This window comes from Podarcis vaucheri (assembly GCF_965113315.1).
Source record: "Podarcis vaucheri genome assembly, chromosome: 2".
Lineage (NCBI taxonomy): Eukaryota > Metazoa > Chordata > Lepidosauria > Squamata > Lacertidae > Podarcis > Podarcis vaucheri.
In genome coordinates this window covers 6,501,719-6,522,129 of record NC_138760.1, presented here as the reverse complement: position 1 = coordinate 6,522,129, position 20,411 = coordinate 6,501,719, and the positions used below count along the sequence as shown (strand labels likewise).

The following is a 20,411-nucleotide window of genomic DNA, read 5'->3' as shown; positions in this document are numbered from 1 at the left end:
AAAACATTCTTGCAACTTATTTCACCTTATTACTCAGCCACTTCATTTTTTACATTAATTTCATTAATTTTATCTTATCCTCAAATCTCTAGAAATTCTAAATATTAACCATATTTAACCTTTCTGCAAAAGCCAGTTTCTTCCTTTCCAACATCTCTTAATATTTCATTAGTATTACACTAATTCCATAAATATAGATTTATTACAAAAAGAATTTCTCATTCTAAGTTTATCCAACTTCCTTTTTCCTGGTTCCGGGTGATGACAGTCCTTATGTCGTTATCTGGCCGCGAATTATTGCAGGGCTTTGCGCTCGTGTTTACTGCAGCTTTTGCTAAAGGCAGAGCAGGGCTGGAAGGAAGCAAAAGCAGCAGCGAGAGGAGCGCACGGAACCATAGAACAGCGCACGGGGCAGCCCCGCGGGGACCCGGAAGCCATTCCTGCTCAGACCGGAAGTCGCTCTCCCTCCTCCTCTCGCTCTCTTTCTGCCTCCATCTTGCGCCCGGCTCGTCCTGTACAGTAAGTTCCCCCCGTTTGCATCCGCCGCCATCCTCCTCGGCGAGCCCCCTGACAGGGCAGGCGGGAAGCTCCCGAAGCCGGGGCGGCCTCGGGCCGCTCAGGGGCTCGAGGCGGGGAAAGATGCGGCGTTGGCGGGCGGGTCGAGCGCAGGGCTCCGGGGCCGAGCGACGGTTCCGCGAATAGGCCGCTGCGCCCGAGTTGTAGGGCCTCGGCGGGCCTTCGGGAAAGGCCTTCCGCTCGTAGGCAGACGGGGGCAGGAGGCCCTGAAGGGAAGGAACACTGGGAAGGAGAGCCGAGGGGGACGGAAAGACATTTTGGAGGGAGACCCGGCTCTCCACCCGCCCCGCTTGGACTCGACCCTCACCCGTGGAGCTTGGAGGTCGACGCCTGGAGGAGCCTGGGCCGCTCCTGCCGCCTTGCCACCCCCCTCCCCACTTGAATAGGGGTGTCACTCTGGGCAGCAAGGGAAGCGGGGCTCCGGCCTTCCGCTCAGAGGGGGTGCTCTCAGCGCTCCTCCAAGAAGGGTCGTTGCTGTTTAGGAGGGTTCCAGGAAGGTTGGCATTGAGTGGGTTGGGGGCTGTGCGTGTTGGGGCACAGTCTTAAGCGCCTGGTGAAATGAAGGGAGCTGAGCTTTGTCCCACCGTTCACTTAAACTATTTCTGTTGGTATGCGTATTATGCCTGTCAAGGAGGAAGTGCGCGGGTAAGGAAGCTCCCGCATGAGAGTGAATGGAAGATCTCGCTGTACAGATCCATGGTTTGGGTACATGACGGTTGCAGGGTGGAGTTGTAGCAAAGCAAATACAGTCATACCTTGGGTTGAAGTAGCTTCGGGATGAATATTTTCGGGTTGCGCTCTGCGGCGACCCAGAAGTAACAGAGCGCATTACTTCCGGGTTTCGCCGCATGTGCAGACGCTCAAAATGATGTCATGCGCAGAAGCAGCGACACGCGCAGTCACATGTTATGTTCGCTTCAGGATGCGAACGGGGCTCCGCAACGGATCCCGTTCGCGTCCAGAGGTACCACTGTAGGTGCCTTGCTGGATCAGACCAAAGGCCTACCTAAGCCTGTGCTCTTTTTCCAACAGTAGCCAACCAGATGTTTTTATTTGGTGGGGTGAGGATCCTACAGGCATTTTCTGTTTCTCACAATAGTCTGCGATGCTGCCATTGATGGTTAATTTAGGTATCATGGCTGATAGTAATAATGCCAATCTTGCTTGCCATACAACTTGGTTAGGTGAGGGTAGAAGGGAATAAAAGCTTTTAACCCATTGGTAAACATTCAGGGATGAAAGTTGATTATGGATACAGAAGTTGGGCAGATCTCCTGCAGTTGTATCAATAGTCCTTCAGTGGATATGGTTTTCTATGCATTTAGTTCAGAAATCGGGGCTGGTGAAAGTTAAGTAATTTGACAGACAAAAGTTTTTAAATGCATGTATTTTTTGTCTGTGTGACTACCTAGAACAAATTGTGCTTGGCAGCAGTGTTCATTCTCTAGGAAGTGCTTCAATTTGTTCATATGTAGCTTACCATGATAGTCTGATTGTAGAGAAGCAAGATTTTGGTTAGATACCCTGTAATGATTTACACTAATTCTGTAGAAAAATTGACTGAATTTTACTTCCCTTCTCCCAGAAATGCCTGGTGAAGCCACAGAAACTGTTCCAGCAACAGAACATGAGCTGCCACAGCCTCATGCTGAGACAGGTTAGTGCCTTGGATGACTAATACACTTTCAGAAAGGATCCTGAAACTCGTCCAGTCAGCCAGTTTAACAAAGCAGGTAAAACCATTTGTGAAGGGTAGAACTTGCAAATAATTGAGGGCTATTGTGGCAGAGTGGCTAAGAGTCTAGGACTGCAGTCTTGCACATTTACCAGGGAATAAGTCCTATTGAACTCAGTAGGGCTTCACTTGAGTAGACATGCATAGAAATGCATGGTAAAAGAGGTCATGTGTAAGTTGCACTTTAAAAAGCTTGGTTTGAGTCTTACACCTGCCATGAACTTTCTGTGTAGCCTTCGAAAAGCCAATATCTGAGATACTATATCTCTAAACTTCAGTCCCCCCCCATCTGCAGTATGGGGATAATAATCCTGGCTGCCCTTACAATGTTGCTGTAAGGATTAATGAGACAATGTGTGGAAAATACTTGGAACTTGCCATATAAACGTTATCATGACTTTGAAGAAATTGTGATAAATACTTTGAAATTGTCCTCTTGTGCTCTTACCACGTTTAGTCTCCTCCACGTTGGATGAGTTGCATGGTCTCTCTCTGGAACATGGCAGTAGCATGCTTGACGTGAATCACAAGCTGGATAAACACTGCTATCCCACCACATTTTGAAGGTTTTTAGACTACAAAATGCTAAAACTACTAACAACAGCTTCTGATTTTTGTTTGTATGCTAACATTGGGTGATTACTAGATGAAACATTAGAGAAATGAGGATCTTAACCTAGGTCAAATTCTACATACTTGCTTAATGACTTGGGAAGGTTTTCTTCTTTTTGGCCTTTTGTGCTGGAGTAAACTGTGTGTTTTAAAGGATCCGTACATGGTTTGTTTCCCAATCATACTTCCACGTTAACAAATGGCTTGATGTGTAAGAATTCTTCAGGAAGAAGGAGGCAGGTGGCTTAGTAAGAACCAAAGGATACAACCTCTTCATATTTCTAAACCTGTGTGAGACAGTTGGGAATTGGGATGTTAAGCTTATGATCATCCATCATTACTTTGTGACACATGTTTCTTTTTGCAAATTGTGGTGACCACTGTTTAAGGCTGGAGAGGTGGTGACTCTGGTGTGACTGAAATGGGGACCTCAGACTAGGAAGGAATTTTAATCTGTTTATTTGAAACCTACTAGATGTCAAGTGGATAACTTTCTAATCCACTCACTAACACTTCCTATCTTAAGCACAGAGCAGGGAATCATCGTTTTGTGACTGCAAGCCAAAAGATTACAACATAATTTGGCATTTACCAAGCATCCTGAACTTGGCAATAACACAGCTGATGGATGTGTTGGCTGTGAAAGTGCGTCATGCTAGTGGAGTAGAATTTTCAGCTGATACTGCATTTAAAAATTGTATTCTGAAGTGTGTGTTTGTGTGCACGTGCATCCTTCTTACTTGGGACATGCTAACTCTAAACCTTCCCTGTGTATCGTGTCTCCAATTATCTGTCTTGAAGGTATCATGGATGCTGGTTAGCAGAGAACCAGGTCTCCTTGTATGCTACATTTCTGCCTTGCCGCTTAGGGAACACTGCATGACTTTGTGACTGGGTCTCTCCTATACACACACCTACGCATGGGGATGCTGTACACTGCATGACTGGTAAATGCGATGACTTCTGTCCAAGGGGTGTGAGAGTTTCTCTTAGACAGGGAGGAAACACACAAGTTCGGTTGGATAAATAAATGGAGCTGTATAGAATGGAGGAGTTTTTCTCTGAAGCAAACAGAAAATGTCTGCCTGTCCATATTGTGGATGTCGTGGTGTTGAATACCCTGCCAAATCTTAGCAAAGTCTGCACTGGTTTTAAGCTTTTATTCTGGCCCATTAGAGAGTTATGCCAAGACACCTGTGTTGCAGAGAAGAGGTGGCTGTAAGTGCCAGTGTTGATATTGGCAAAGTGTGTGACACACTAGACAGAATTCTGTGAGGAGATTATTGGGCCACAGCAAATAGATTTTGCTTTGCTCCAGTCAAGCTTTGCTGCTGGTTCTTGGATGTAAGAAGTGGCAAAGAAGATGCACAACAGCTTTTCCAGAGCCACCCACACTGAATGTAGAAGCAAGATAGGAGGAGACAGAAGAACTGATACAACTAGTTCTAAATCCAGTACACCATCCCTTCTTGTTCATATTTACCACAGTCTGGTGCATGAATATGCCCTTCTGCCCTCAAAGGCACTGGCTACTAATGTGATACAAACAGGGAAGATTTTTAACTGCTTCCTCTGCTAGTGGTAGCTACATTAAAAAAACAAAAACCTGTACTGACTTCCATCCGTTTTATCCCATTATGAAGTGGTTGCATGCATGACCACTGTGACGCAGTAAACTTGGCCCAGATCGGCTTTTGATACATCAGTACTAACATTCAGAAGCTGATGTCAGCTGAGTTACGACTGTCAGAGTGATGACACCACATCCTCATGATGGCTAGGAAACATAACTTAAATTGCCAGTTTCCTCTCCGGAGTAGATTATCCCTATAATGCTTCATACATTAAGGTTTTTATTAGTCCTGGTGCCACTTGTCTCTGGGCTGCTGAGGATAACTCACATCTTTCTCCAATTTTGGATGCTACTGATTGCTAATCACCTCATGAGGCATGTGCAGACTGTTGGGTTTCCTGAGTGGTATCTGAACAGTTGACACTATTTCAGTAACTCTACCCCCAGTTCCTGGGGTCCCCATGGAAGTGATGCAGACAACTGAGGAGTCCAAACCAGTTGCCACCAAGAATCCTGAGGTGGCAGGCAAGGGTTCTCAGGCTGGGACTGCTCTGGAGCCATCAGGTAGGTTTCAAGTTAAAACAGCAAGATGGGATTGAACTCACTTCATTTTAATTTTTAAAATGATTTTTTTTTATTTAAAAAAACCCTATAATGAAACAGGGCTCCAGAACTGCCAGCTTTGTTTAAGCTGAGATCTTGTTTCCTTCTGGTGAAAGAAATAAGTAAATGTAGATACTTGAAACATACATTTCTGCTGATTAAATACACTACTGCAAGAGTTAACAGCTGTTAAGTATGGTATGCAGGTCTTCCTAAGAAAGCATTTCTATGGTTTGCTTGTGATGTCCCTGGGTGTACTACTTGTGGTATATAATTTACAGTAGACCTAGGGGAAATGTCACATCTCAAGTTTCAGATGATGACGATGATTTATTACTGCTTTTTTGCGGGATGGGAGATGGTGAGCCACCATAAAGGTTAAACCAAGGGTCAGCAACCTTTTTCAGCCGTGGGCCGGTCCACCATCCCTCAGACCATGTGGTGGGCTGGATATATTGGGGGGGGGGGTGAAAGAATTCCTATGCCCTACAAATAACCCAGAGATGCATTTTAAATAAAAGCACACATTCTACTCATATAAAAACATGCTGATTCCTGAACTGTCCGTGGGCTGGATTGAGAAGGCAATTGGGCCGCATCCAGCCCCCGGGCCTTAGGTTGCCTACCCCTGGGTTAAACGCCATCCTTTAGAATGACTATTAGTTTGAATGCCTGCACTTTGATGGTACTCTTTTAGGCTAGATCATGTTTTATCTAAAATGTCATAGTTTAATTTTAAGAAATGGTTCAGCTTTCTTAGCATGAATCTTATAACTTTCTGGTTACATGTAGTTCTTGCCACATCCTTGTTTAACTTTTTTTGGGGGGGTGAGAGAGAGAGAGAATATTCATTCCATTATTTTGCTCTCCCGTTGTATACCTATTTTCCCAAGAACTGATGCACAGTAGTGGGTAACTGTAGACAAGTGACCATTTAAAGTTCAGTGACCAACACAAATTATATAGTGATTCCTTTGCCTTCTTTTCTTCATCTGCTTAGTAGAAACATGACCTAGAATCTACAGTTAAGGACTGTTTAGTAACTCATTCCTGAGAGACAGTTATGATTATTGAAGCCAGCTCGCTCATTGAACTGAGGCTTCTAGCATTCTTACTGGAAAGCTTGGAAATAAGGAAAATCTTGAAGTAGTGAATTGGTGTTAGTGTAGTCTGAGCACTTACTCAATCTGGCATTTTCATCACCTTTCTGCTAAATCTGTGCCTTGAATTCTGGTTGTCCCAGGCCTGCTATGAAGTGATGCAGCCCATGATTTGAGGGAATTCTCTCAGCATTTTTTACTCATCTCCTAGTCTAGCTGATGAGTACAAAAAAGGGGCCATTGATCCCCTCAGAATCTTTTTATCATGTATTATAGCCATTTTGTTTTTTACTGCCCTTATGAAGGTCAATCCCAGTGTTACGGAAGTAGCTCTTAAATTCCTGTTTCTGGAATTCTAAGATCCTTCTGCTTAAATTGCATGTGATAGCGGACATCTGTCCCATGCAGTCAACATTAATATAACATGTGCTGGGCTCCTCTTCCCTGCATGATCTCACTGAGCGGTGTGCTTCTGGCTTCCTTTAAAGCAGTTTCTGCTCATCAGAGTAGACTTGCAGGTTCCTAATGCAGCTACCTATTCTCAGGCCACACATATAATTTAAGATTAGTTAATCCACCATTTAATGCTTTGATGAAACATCGCTGAGTGACTCATGCTTTAAAAGTTTGGGTGGATGCTAACTGTGTAAGTTGTAGCTTGCATGTCCCATTTAGGTTTGAATTATGCCAAGCCTGAAGTTGAAGGCATCTTAGTTCAGGGATAGGCAGTTCCCAGTAGACTTAATTTGTCATTTTGACTAAGCCATGAGAATAGAACCTTCTAGATGGTTCTAGCCCCAAGCTTATTGGTTTGTCGTTAATAACCTATTGCTCTTGCTCATTTAGCTCCTGCCACTCCAAACCCTTTTGCTGGTGCCTCTGAAGCACCTGCAGCCTGTTTTTCTCAGCTTCCTATTCCAACACCAGGTATTTGCTGTTAGTCCCTATGTATGTCTCCTTAACAACATTTTGCTGTGTTGTGTTGATGCAGTTACATTAACCATAGTATTTAGCAAAAAAAGACTTGGTTAAAGTAGTTAAAGTCACACTCCTGAGTTCTATTCTTCGCTCTTCAGCTGACATAGATCGTATACAAGTTACTGTGTAGAATACAAACTTCTCTCTGGAGTTAGCAAAGTTAGTAATGTAAGGAAATGTATTATGGACTGATCTGCCATTTAGATCACTAGAGGGAGGGTTTGATTTTTTTTCTGTGGGTGCTTGCTGTTGACAGGCACACAGAATTGGTGTGAAAAGTTCTGTGATACCTTGCATTGCTGTCTCAGTATCTGTTTCAAAGAATACTGGCATTTTGTGGTTCCTGGGATACCAGTGGCTACACCTTGAAATTACATGCGACTTGTGTGAAGATCTTGCTTTGATCGCCCCTGCTTATACATTGGCCTAACCTCAGGGTGGGTGAAAAACCATGTTCCCAAGCTTCATTTCTGCAACCAGATTAACTTGGGTCATATAGGAGTCATTGCCATTTAAATGGAACATGTACTGCAAATCAGTTTTCAAGCGGCGGCAGACTGGTATATTGTCCTTTTCAGATCTGTGTACCCGGACACAACATGGAAGATTAAATGTCACCACTTGTAAGACTTTGCAACTTGTTTCTTGAACTAGCTGTTTTCTCCTCTATAATTGAGTTTCTATTGATAGCATGTGTTGAGGGTGCCCAACCAGATATCTGGATAATAGAGTTGGATATGTAGTGAGACATCCAGTGAGAGTGGTGACAAGTATGTCGGGCTTGCCTGTGCACTGTCACGTGTTTTCAAAAGACTTGATCCTGCACATGTCCTCCAGCGGAATATTGGCGCTATACAAAGAGCCTTAGTTGATGGGGTGGGGCATACAAACACTGTGGATACTTTTTTCTGACAGCGGCTACAGCAATTTCTACCTCACAGGTAACTGAGATGCATTTCCATGTGGGTGGCTGTAGATAATTCATTTTTTCTTCTCCATGTTTTCATCATTGATTCACTTTTTATCTCCTTTAGCTGCTGTTTCCGGCTCCTCTGTATCTAGCGCTGCCCCCCCTCCCTCTTCATCCCATGATGCTAACTCTCCCCTTGCTGGACTCTGTCCTTCCAGTACTCCACTAGCACCTACTGACCTTGCTGCCTCACCTGGGCAGCTTTTCTCCTTTGTGGCTCCTCCTTCCTCCTCCTTCCCAATGTCAGTTTCTCCTGGCTCAGCCTTGCCTCCTAGTGTCCCAGCTGTGGTGACCCAGATTCCTTCCTCTCCCCTGAAGCCTCCGGATCTGGCTGATGCTGCACAAAAAGTTATCCCCTTGTCTCCCAGCATTACAGTAGGGCCTGTAGCTTCTGCCCCAGTCTCAGTAATTTCCTCTGGGTCTCTTAGTTCAGCTCATCCAGCTACCCCTGTGAGCCCACCACTGGCAACATCTGCAGGCCCAGTTCCTCAGGTGCCATCATGTCCTATTCCAGCTCCTTTCATTCTCCCAGTTGCTCCTGTTTCTCCTCCTCTGGTCCTTGGACCCACTGTTCTCCCTGTGGTATCAAGCACAGTTCCTCTCAGCTCTCCTGTCAGTCCCACAGTCCCAAAGCCTCATAGCACTATGATATCACCTGCTTCTCCTTCAAGACCCAATAATTCTGTTACAGCACCTCTTTCTCCTCTACCCTTTGCAGTGACTACTCAAGGCTCTGCAGCCTCTTCAGTGCCAGCATCTAGTCCTGTGGCACCCCCAGGGCCACCTGTGGGATCTGCTTGCCACCCTGTGACTCCTCCTTTGGCACCTATAGCTGGCCCTGCAGCACCTGCTTCCTGCCCCTTGGCTTCTGTGGTGTGCCCTGGTGCCCCTCCTTTGTCCCCAGCAGTGCCTGCTCCTAGACAACTGATACCTGCAGGGCCACCTGTGAAACCTGCTTCTGGGCCTGCGGCTCCTGTTCTGGCACCTGTTTCTAGCCCTGTGTTTGTGGCTCCAGCAGGGCCTGCTCACGCACCCCTGCTACCTGCAGGGCCATCTGTGAGACCTGCTTCTGCTTCACCACCTGTTTCTGGCCCTGTGGCCCTAGTGGGGTCTGCTTCTTGTCCCGTATCACCTGTTTCTAAGTCTGTGACTCCTGTTTTGACACCTGTTTCTGGTTCTATTTCCCCTCCTGTCTCCCAAGGAGTACCTGCTCCTATTCTGTTGGCACCTGCAGTACCAACAGTGAAACGTGAATCTCCTGCACCTACTTCTGGCCCTCTAACCTCAGCTCTGCCTGCTTCTCAGCCTGTGGCCCCTGTTCTGGCCCCTCCTCCTGCCACTGTAACCCCAGCAGGGCCTGCTTCTAGTCCTGTGACTCCTCCTTTGGCTACTGCTTCAGGACCTATATCTTCTGATGCTCCAGTGGGAGTCGTTCCTCAACCACTGGCACCCGCAGCTTCTCCTTTGCCACCAACCTCTGATCCGGTGGCTCCTCCTCCTGGCCCTGTGACTCCAGGGGCATCTGCCTCTAGTCCCATGGCTCCTCCTCCTCTGCCACCTCCTTCTGGATGTGTAACTCCTCCTATAGTTGCATCAGACGTTGCATCTAAGCCAAAAGCACTTGCAGTGCTGGCTGTGAAACCACCACCTCCATCAGCACCTGCACCTGGTCCTTTAACCACAGCAGGGCCTGCTTCTAGTCCTTCGGCACCCCCTCCTGGACCTGTGGCCCCAGCAGGGTCTCTTCCTAGATCATTGGCATCTGCAGTGCCACCTGTGAAACCCGGTTCCCCTTCTGTTTCTGCTTCTAGCTCTGTGGCCCCAGGAGGACCTCCCCCTAGACCTGGGGCACCTCTAGCCGAAGCTGTGCCTCCTCCTTTGGCACCTGTTTCTGGCTCCATAACCCCTCCTGTGGTTGCAAAAGTACCTGCATCCAAACAAGTGGCACCTACAGTTCCACCTATGGCATCTACTGCTTCTTGCCCTGTGGCTTTTCATCCCATGGCTCCTCTTCTGGCACCTGTCTCTGTTCCTGGGGTTCTTGCTTCCTGTCCCTTGGCCTCAGCAGGGCCGGTTCCTATGGCCCCAACAGAAGTGCCTGTATCTAGTCCTGTCACCCCAGCAGGGCCTGCATCTAGTCCTTTGAGCCCTACTTCTGGACCTGTGGCCCCAGCAGTGGTCCCTCCTAGACCACTTCCCTCCACAGGGCCACCTCTGAAACCTGCTTCTGGACCTGTGGTTCCTCCTTTGGTGCCCCCATCTGGGTCTTTGGCACATCCTGCAGTACCAGAAGGGGTTGCTTCTAAGCCAGTTCCACCTTCAGTGCCACCTGTGAAACCTACTTCGCCTTTGTCACCTACTTCTGGTCCTGTTTCCCCAGCAGGGACCCTTCCTAAGCCACTGGCCCCCACAGGCTCAGCAATGAAACCTTCTCCTTCTTCATCCCAGCCTGTGGCTCCTCCTCTGGCACCTCCTGTGGGCCCAGCAGGGCTTGCTTCTAAGCCAGTGCCTCCTGAAAAACCTGCATCTCCTTTGACACCTACACCTGGCCCTGCGGCCCCAGCAGGGCCTCCTTCTGGTCCTACGCCTGCCCCTGTAACTCCTCTTGTGGCCCCAACAGTGCCTGCTCCGACCCCTTTGGCACCCGCAGTGCCTGTTGCAAAACCTGCTTCTCCTTTGGCAGCTACACCTGAGCCCTTAGTTCCCCCTGTCTCCCCAGGTGTGCCTGCCTCTAGCCCTGCACCCTCAACAGCTCCCTCAGTGGCCCCTCCAGTTCTCCCTGTAACTTCTGCAGCTGGCCCCAAAGGCCCTTCTGTAGACTCCTCTGTATCTGTGACCCCCACTGCTTCCCCTAAGTCTCCCGTTGTTTCTGCTTCTGGCTCAGGAGCCTCCCCAGTGTCACCTGTTGTCTCTGCTCCTGGCACTGTGGCCACCACTTCCCCACTGGCTGCTTCTACATCCTCTGCCACCCCAAGCACTCCTGCCCCTCTTTCTCTGGTGACCCCTGCCTCTGCTGTCCCTTTTGGCTCTGCTGCCTTGCCCATGGATGTGTCCCAGGTCCCTGCCAGCTCTGCTGGGGATAAGGCACCTCCACAAAAAACAACGCCTTTGCCTCTTGCACCTGCTGATCTTTCTGTTTCTGCCACCGCTACAAGCAGTCTCACTCATCCTGCTTCCCCTGTGCCACCTCCTACTTCCCCTGTAAAAAAGCTAACTCCCTCTGCTGTGCTTCCTAAGCCATCACCAGTTTCACCTGCATCTGGTCTAGCATCTGAAATGCCACCCAAACCCCCCACCCCTGTCTCTGCTGTCATTGAAGACGATGAGTTGCCGCCCTTGATCCCTCCAGAGGTGCCTGCTGGGGAGCAACCTCTGCAGCCAATCCTGGTGGATTTCTCTCCCAAACAAGCTGTGGCCCTTGCTGAGGCCCCAGCAACTGCTCCTCCTGCTCCTCTTCCTCCTCCTGCCAAACAGCCTGTCCTGAAGAATGATAAGGGTATTTGCCTCCTTGGTTTGCTGTGTGCATGGATATCACAGACTGCTCACTGAATACTAACCTGTCTGTATGGGCGAGGGGTCCCAAGTTTCCTCCCTTGGGCTCCTTGCTTTGTTTGTTAGTCTAGAAAAGTAGTTTTTAGAAGTGAAGCCAAAGTAAGTCCAAGCTGAGCTGTAACCAGTTGTGGTCAGAGCCAATTGAAAACTCCTTTTGTGTTGGAATCAAGACTTGTGCACAAGAATGTACGGCACAAATGAGAGAGTCACTTCACATGCTCAGCATGTTGTGAATGTCTTATTGAGGGTGTGACATCAATGTTGCCTTGGCTGGTATTTCTGGAATAGCACTAACCTAGAAACCCTAATCACAGCTTTGTTTTCTGTAGCACTGTAGCAGTCCTCTGTCTCCAATCCTAGTACTTGGCTTGTGATTGGACATCTAGTATATCTTGTTAATTAAAAGTGCTTTAAGTGAGATGTTCATAGATTTAGCATGTGTTGCCAACTCTTGTGTAATGTTTTATCCAGACTCTGGAAGAAATTGCAGTGTCCACTATCCACTTCAGTTGTGCTTTGTCTGTATTTGTACTTGCACTGGGGGGTGGGGTTACACAGAAATGTACTTTTTTATGTTGGCAGTAGTTCTCTATTAAAGACACATTAAACAAGATGCATGCTATTTGTTAAAATCAAACATCTGCCTAAATTGAAGAATAAGTGAGGCTTTGCCTAGCTACCAGTGTGGTCTGGTGCATATGCAAATACAGTGGAACCTCTGTTTTCAAACATAATCCGTTCCAGAAGTCCATTCAACTTCCAAAACGTTCAAAAATCAAAGGGCTGTCAGCAAAGTGAATGGTAAAAATGGAAAAACACGCTGCAGAAGCCATTCGACTTCTGAGGCGCATTCGAAAATGGAAGCATTCACTTCCGGGTTTTCGGCGTTTGGCTTCCGAAACGTTCAAAAACTGAGGTTCCACTGTATTAGGAAAGATGCTAGAGTATTACATAAACTAGAATTAGCTGAGTTCATTGGCAAGTGAGAAAATAGTTGTACTTGTTCTAGGAAATGTGTTCTATAGATATATTTTGTTCCTTTCACAATTGTTGGTCAGTCATTTTTCCCCTCTCATTTACATCACAGTCACTTAGCCCTAAAAGGACACGGGTGGGTATCATTCGAAAAGACAGCGGTGAACTTCATTCTAGGTTCTTGAGGTGAAGCATATCCAGGCCACTATTTCAGAACTGAGCTTTTAAAATCTGTGTTGTTTTGTTATTTTAAAAAGCCGAGGAATTAACAAAGTTAAATTGAGTCATTGGGAATGTGCCATGGGCTCCTCAACTTCCACCTCCCTCCCCTCCCCCCATTGAGCATTCTACTTCCTTTCCATGTTTTGCAATAACTACAGTTTGTCATGACACCCAGCACACTATAAAGACCCATCATCTCATAACTATCCTGACTAACCCTACTTAGAGATAGCCCAATTAAGACATAATCACAAATCATGGAAGGGAAAGACATAACTGCAGAGAGTATGCAAGTCTGGAACACATTCCTAATCTCAAACCATTGAATTAAGCCAGAGCTCAGCTGCCAATTCTCCTACATGTAGAAGTAGTATCTCAATCCTAAAAATGTAAGCAAGATCCTTCCCCCAGGAACTTTTCTCTTCATACACTACAACGAATATTAGCATGCCTAGAATACCCACACTTTCCCAAATATTTGTTTTTAGCTGAAACAAAACTTTAAAAAAGTCTTTTTGCCTCGCCTTTTCCCATACACACAGACCTATTTCTAGTAGTAATATCTGAAGGCAGTGACCTGAATTAATCTTTGAAAGAGCTAGTGTTTTATATCCACTGTCTTGAAGCCCAGGCTGAGCAAAGCTCAAAGCCACCTCTATTGCTACAAATATTATAGCCAATAATAATAATAATTTATTATTTATACCCTGCCCATCTTCCCCAGCCACTCTGGGCAGCTTCCAACAAAATATTAAAATACAATGGCCTGTTAAACATTTTTTTAAAAATGATAACATAAAGCACTTCCATTCCAAAGTCATTTGTCTGTAGGTTGCATTCTTTCTGTGTCGTTTGCTTTGCTACCTGTATTGGGAATAAATGCCTCTGCCACTAGATAATTGTAACTTTTCTGGATTGGTATGAGTTTCTTGATGTGCATTATCACAATAAAAGGGAGATAAAATCTGCATGATCAAGTTGGCAAAGCCTTTCATGTTTCCCCTGGGCTTCTCTGCCACACCCAGCTGAAGCCAAAATGGGGAAAAAAGGATTGCACACATTTGTATTTGCAGGGTCTGGAACAGAATCTGACAGCGATGAGTCAGTGCCAGAACTTGAAGAACATGACCCTACGCATGCCACAACACATCGGACAGAGGTGAGAAGCAAATAACTGGGCTGCATTTAATTGGCATCCGGGGCAGGGCCACAAAACCTGTGAGGTTGAAGAGCTACCAATGTGCAAAAAGCCACACACCAGGATGCTTAGCACACCCATTTACTGTGTGTGCTTTGTTCAGCCACACATACTTTAACAAGCATCCTTGTCCTAGGATCGTTTGCCTTCTGACCAGTAGGTAGTGAGTGCACAGTCTGAAATTCTGTGTTTAAAATCCCAAGTTTGAAAAAGCAAACAAAGAAGCAAATTACACAATAATAACAAACAGCAAGTATTGTTAAATGTACACTTTTTACAATTCTCCGTAATTTTTGTTCAATCTGGATTATAATTGAAATAGTGAAAGGCAAGAGGAAAGTTGCTGTGGTGAAAAAGCTCGCAAAGTCTACAGTTTGTGACATCTTATGATGGATTGAAGGGCATTGTAAGAGCAAAACATTTCAGGTCCTACTGGGACATAGAAACAGCAAGGACTATTCCTTTGTATTTTTAAAATATAAAAGGAAGCAATTACTGAATTATGCTGGACTTATTTTCAAAATATGGAGAATAGCCATTGCTGTGAGATCTTTGGGTTTTTCTGTTGCTCCAGCCTTTTCTCTGGATAGTAAGCCTTTTGGTTTTGTTTAATCCAAGTTGAATAACAATTGTGAAGAGTGCCAAAGCTTGCTCACTACTTAGCGTTGTTTTATTTGCAATGTTACTCAACTGTGGTTTTTGAATGTTATTCTATATCTGGTCATCAGTTAAGATTGCTTCTGTAAGGCACATAGGCTTTGGTTGGTGAGTCTCCAGGGGAAGAGAATTCTAACATCATGGGACAACCACAAGGAACACCTTTCTGTGCGCTCTTGTGGTCCTAACTTGGCACATAGATAATGTACTTCAGTATATGAATTTATGCTAGTACATGGGAGTGGAGTGATTTCTTTGGCATGTTTTGCAAATATCTGGCCCTCCCTGCTTGGATTTGGAGGACTGGTAGGGTAGATGGGCATGTGCATATACAACTGTTCTCTCGTTTCCATTGTAGAAAGAGGGCACAATAAATCTTCAGTCAGAAAATGTATTTGGGGAGGGGGACTTCCTGCTGGGCATCCCTTTAACTCCATTTTGGGTCTTTTTATTTGCAGCTTGCAGCAGCAGCTGAAATAGATGAAGAACCAGTTAGCAAAGCAAAACAGAGTCGGAGTGAAAAGAAAGCCCGGAAGGTAAAATGAAGTTGGAAATGACTGATGTTTTGCCAATTCAGCCTGGGGAGGAAATAACTACTCAAGCATTTTATCCCCAATTACTTACCTATAATCATTTTAGCATACTCCTTGGGATGTTCTTCCAGAGCCTATTTTATTGCAACCAGCAAAAGGGATTGATCTATGTGCCTATTTGTTCTTTCTCTGAAATGTCATCCTTCATTCACAGAAGCAGCGAAGGAGGAGAGAAGTAACTCTAGGGAAACTACATAGTTAGGCATGGACCCATTCCTCTATGCTTTTCTCCCAACCCTGTTCATAAACTACAAAAACAAACGTGCATCCCCCAAACACACAAAGTAATTGGTTGGGTTTTTTGGTTGTTGTTTTTGTATTTTGAGAAGTTTTGTTTTGAGTAAATATTCTGTAACAGTTAGTGACACAGCTAGGAATGGATACTAGTTCTGGTTTTGCTTTTTGGGAAAGGTTTTTTGTTTTGTTAATCAAATGAGGAAAGAATGCCTGCTGCACTACTGGAGTAGCTTTAGCACCATTAGAAAGACTTTCTATAAACCAAAGAGCCAGGTTCTTGCCATGACTAGTTTAGCTCTCATACTCGGTGGCTGCTTCACCCACCCACCCAAAAAATTATTTCTCCTTTGCTTTTAAGGCAATGTCTAAGCTTGGCCTTCGTCAAGTCACAGGTGTAACCAGGGTTACAATCCGGAAATCCAAGAACATCCTGTTTGTCATCACCAAGCCCGATGTCTACAAAAGTCCTGCATCAGATACCTATATAGTATTCGGTGAAGCAAAGGTGAGCTAAGCTCAGGAATATCTAGTTAGACTTTGGGGCCTTGCAATTTGAAAAACAGGACAGTTGCACTATGTAGTTTCTCTGCCACTGGAATGGGAGAAGAGTTCTAAAATTGGAGTGGGAAGCGGGGGGTCTATATCTGGAAATGCTGGTCGTTCTTGTCAGTAGTGCTCGTTGAGTCCTCCATTCTGTTCTGTGTAGCTTGCTTACTTACTTCACTTGCAACAGCCTCACTGACCTCTCTTTCTCACCCATCTCTAACAGATTGAAGATCTCTCACAGCAAGCACAGCTGGCTGCTGCAGAGAAATTCAAAGTGCAAGGAGAAGCCGTTTCAAACATTCAGGAAAACACACAGACTCCCACTGTACAAGAGGAGAGTGAAGAGGAAGAGGTATGCCACGTACTTTCTGCATAAGCAATTTCAGCCTTGAAACTGGCACTCATGGCCAACTCAGAGCTGTTGGTCTTTTTAATGTCTGCCTTGGTGAATGAGACAGGAAGAGCTTCTCCTGCTCATCAGGACTTTCTTGATTTCTGATGTGTGGGGAGAGTACGGTTCTTCAGGTGGGTATGAAGGGTACAGCTCAGTGCTCCATGTGGTCTCATTATTCTTAGTGCCCCTATAGGGCAGCCTGCACTAACCAACCAACACCCTGCCTTCGTCTTGTGAGCTTTCAGCTTCCTTCGTATCCGCAGGTGCATACCAAACAGATTGCATATTTCATTGAAGTTTTCTCCTCCCTTTAAAATCCCCACAAGTGCCGCAGTGGCCTTCAGCACACAAAACTCCCAGCCATGATTTCTTTCTCCAAAGGTTGGCTTGTTTTCCAGCTCTTCTTGATTTGTGCCTTTGCTTGGGATGGAGTGGCCAGACCATCCATGGTTAAGGCATAATTGTAAGTTCCCGCATAATGCCATAACCCAACAATATACTGTGGCTTCAGATTATGGTTTGCTTATAGTGGACAGAGTTCTCACATTATGCTAAGCCATGTATTGATAAACTGTTGCTCATTATGCTAAGCCATGGATTAATAAACCATAATTCAGCATTATATTCAAACCAGGCGAGTGTGAAACCAGTGCACACACCCAACTTTTTCTTACCTGCTTCAGTCACGGAGAGTTGTTATGCACCCAGTCTCTTGTTTACCATCATCCCAGCTTCCTGTTTGAATTTGGGGAGGGGAACTTGATCGTATTCCCAATGAGCAATCTGCTTAGGTTCTCCTGCCCCCAAACTATTGTAATTGGTGTCACTTATAGAAATAATGGGACGCGGGTGGCGCTGTGGGTAAAACCTCAGTGCCTAGGACTTGCCGATCGCATGGTCGACGGTTCGAATCCCCGCGGCTGGGTGAGCTCCCGTCGTTAAGTCCCAGCTCCTGCCCACCTAGCAGTTCAAAAGCACCCTTAAGTGCAAGTAGATAAATAGGTACCACTTTATAGCGGGAAGGTAAACGGTGTTTCTGTGTGCTGCTCTGGTGCCGGTTCGCCAGAGCAGCTTCATCACGCTGGCCACGTGACCCAGAAGTGTCTGCGGACAGCGCTGGCTCCCGGCCTCTAGAGTGAGATGAGCGCACAACCCTAGAGTCTGTCAAGACTGGCCCGTACGGGCAGGGGTACCTTTACCTTATAGAAATAATAGAGCCAGCTGCTCTCTTCTCACAGATATTGGCAGGTAGCAGGAGTGACATGGGCACTGAGGATGCATTTTTGATACAAACATTCTATTAATGATATGGATGTCTTACACAGAATACCAGTGACTATAATTGTACTTGCACTGGACTTAGAAAACGTCCTCTTGTGGAATGAACTGGCATACATCTAGCTGCCTAACAGGCAGGGGCAGTTGTCAAAAGAAATTCATTACCATTCCAGGCTTGCATTTTATTGGCTCTTTGGTGTGGGCAGACACAGAGCCCAAATCAAGCTGTGGGGTTAGAGTTCTAAGCATATGTAGAGAGCACACTCACTTGCCTATCTGTTTCAATCTATTCTTCCTTTCTATTTGAAAGCGCAGGTGAGTTTTTCAAGTTTACCAGGGACTCTTTAACAATAATTTGGGGTTCACTGTGCCTGCTTTATCTTGTGGCTTTTGTGTAAACCTTAGGTTGAATGGATCCTTAACTTTTAAGGATCCATGCCATTTCTCTCCTACTTGAACAACTGTCCTGAGACATTATCTTTCCCCATCCAGGTTGACGAGACTGGTGTCGAGGTGAAAGACATCGAATTAGTGATGTCCCAAGCGAATGTTTCCCGGGCAAAAGCCGTTCGCGCCCTGAAGAACAACAGTAACGATATTGTAAACGCTATTATGGTAAGTTCCTGCTTGAGTGACATTTATCATAGGGCCCATGGACCCAGAGCCTGGAGAACGGATGGCAAAAAGTTCATGGCCATTTTATGTCATCACTTCACCACCAGATTAATCCATTTCTTGGAAATGCATTGTTTTCTATCTCTTGCCCCACTGCAGCTGCTTTTCATCGGTGACTATAACATGTAACTACCGTATTTTTCGCCCTATAGGATGCACCTAGATTTGGGGGGGGGGGAGAAAGGGGAAAAAAATTATCCCCCCCCCAGGGGGCAGGGGCGGAGGAAGCCCGAGCTTCCCCCGATCCCAGCCCCCAGAACGGGTGCCAGAGCGATGCCGAAGCTGCGCGCTTCATTTTTGGAGGGGGAAAAGTGCATCCTATAGGGCAAAAAATACAGTACCTCAGCATTGAAAGGATGCCTGGAAAAGTCAAATGCAACACAATGCATTTTAACACCTATGTTTTCAAGTATATCTAAACATAGCTTAGTATTTACTAAGATTCGTTTGCAACAGTGTGCCTTGGACAACTGGATTTACAGATGGCATTTACTATGAAACAGTTTTTCCAGTGATATTTTTTTATTGTGATCTTGAGCAGGGTATATGTATGTTGAACAATGGAACATCAGCAACTGCTTATAGGCGTGTGTGGGTCAGTGGGTACTGTACACAAAACTGCTCTAATGCATAAGATCAAATGTATCAGGTATACCATACAAACAGATTTAACTGCCATGGTTTAGCTTTGCAAAATTTCTGAGAAGTGTCTGGTTGGTGTCAGCTGGCTTCGTCACAGAAATGCAGTTCCCAAGGTTCCAGGAGGCAGGACAAATCTTCTCAGTGGAAACCACTTGAAACATCTAGTGCAGATTTGTCTGTCCTTTGGGAACATAAATGCATCAGTTCTCAATGTTATATCCTAGGCAACTACTTGGGAACCAGGCACTTATTTGCCTGTCCTCATCTGATTACTTTATCTTCTGCTAGAGTTACGCCTGCTGTGTTCTGCATCCTCTCCATCTTAATTCTCAGGCAGCCATAACAATAGCCCCCCCCCCCAAGGTCATCTGGCTGTGCAGGATAGATGAACAGTCGGCCAGTTTCCCACTGGTAAAATACCCAGCACTTCCACATCCCATCACCTATGGGAAAACAGAGTTTCTAATTCTCTTTTTTTTTTTCTGTTTTTCCCCCCAGGAGTTGACGATGTAGCCACCCAGGAAGGGGAACTTTTTGGTTGTTTCAGAGGAGAGTAAATTGCAGCTGAATTAAATTTGTACTATTTCTATCAATTAATAAAAGTTGTGGTTTCAAAGGTTTCACACATCTTTTTCTTAGTTGTCAACAACACATTCAATTACTCAAACTGAAACAATTAGTTGTGGTTTGTGATCCTGGTGCCAGCATGCTCCCATTACTTTTGTCTATTTACTGAAAAGATTCTACTAATTCAAGTTCCCTGAATCGCTGGGATATCAGAAAACTCGAGATTGATATTAATGCTCCTTTAGAGATACAGTATGTGTTGTTCTGTTTCCTGGCTCTGAAGAGCTGACGCTTATTCTTAGATCTAGTGTTTGTAGTTTAGAAATTGCCTGTTTTAAACAGTTTATTCAGGCACTCGTGCTGGGGGAAATTGAGTAACACTGCAAAGAACAGTCTGTTCTGTTTCATTGATCCCAGAGAACGACTTCTGCCACTGTGAGAGGTTTTGGTTGGTGTAATCCCCTTAGCAAATGCTACCTCATATTTGGGATCCTGCCATCACTTATCACTGCTTATTAATGTACATCCAAAGTTCACAGGCAAACAGACCCATTACGTTACAAACAGTACAATAACTGCATGTTCAAAATACTTGTTTTTGTTAGGAAGGTTGGTGCCTAGCACTACTATGTAAACACTGCCTGGTTTTTCCCCTTCTTTTCTATTTGTGCAGAATTAACTGGTGGAAAGTGAAGTTTTAGGAAATATTCCCTAGAACAGGGTCCAGT

General features: G+C 45.5%; 1 protein-coding gene across 11 annotated transcripts; it reads left to right on the top strand.

Moving 5' to 3' along the window:
* The first annotated feature begins 380 nt into the window (after positions 1 to 380).
* NACA (nascent polypeptide associated complex subunit alpha) lies at positions 381 to 19,736 on the top strand. Of its 11 annotated transcripts, none has more exons than XM_082205325.1 (11): positions 381 to 519; positions 2,162 to 2,233; positions 4,944 to 5,060; positions 7,046 to 7,126; positions 8,212 to 11,643; positions 13,970 to 14,055; positions 15,210 to 15,287; positions 15,940 to 16,086; positions 16,351 to 16,479; positions 18,292 to 18,414; positions 19,615 to 19,736. In XM_082205325.1, exons 2-11 carry the CDS (start codon positions 2,164 to 2,166, stop codon positions 19,627 to 19,629), a joined length of 4,278 nt encoding a protein of 1,425 aa, XP_082061451.1. In that variant the 5' UTR covers positions 381 to 519; positions 2,162 to 2,163; the 3' UTR covers positions 19,630 to 19,736. The 11 variants fall into 11 exon arrangements, with proteins under 11 accessions (XP_082061451.1, XP_082061448.1, XP_082061453.1 ...); XM_082205322.1 differs by having other exon boundaries at positions 4,929 to 5,060; XM_082205329.1 differs by having other exon boundaries at positions 383 to 519; positions 4,929 to 5,060; positions 8,866 to 11,643.
* The last annotated feature ends 675 nt before the right edge of the window (positions 19,737 to 20,411 follow it).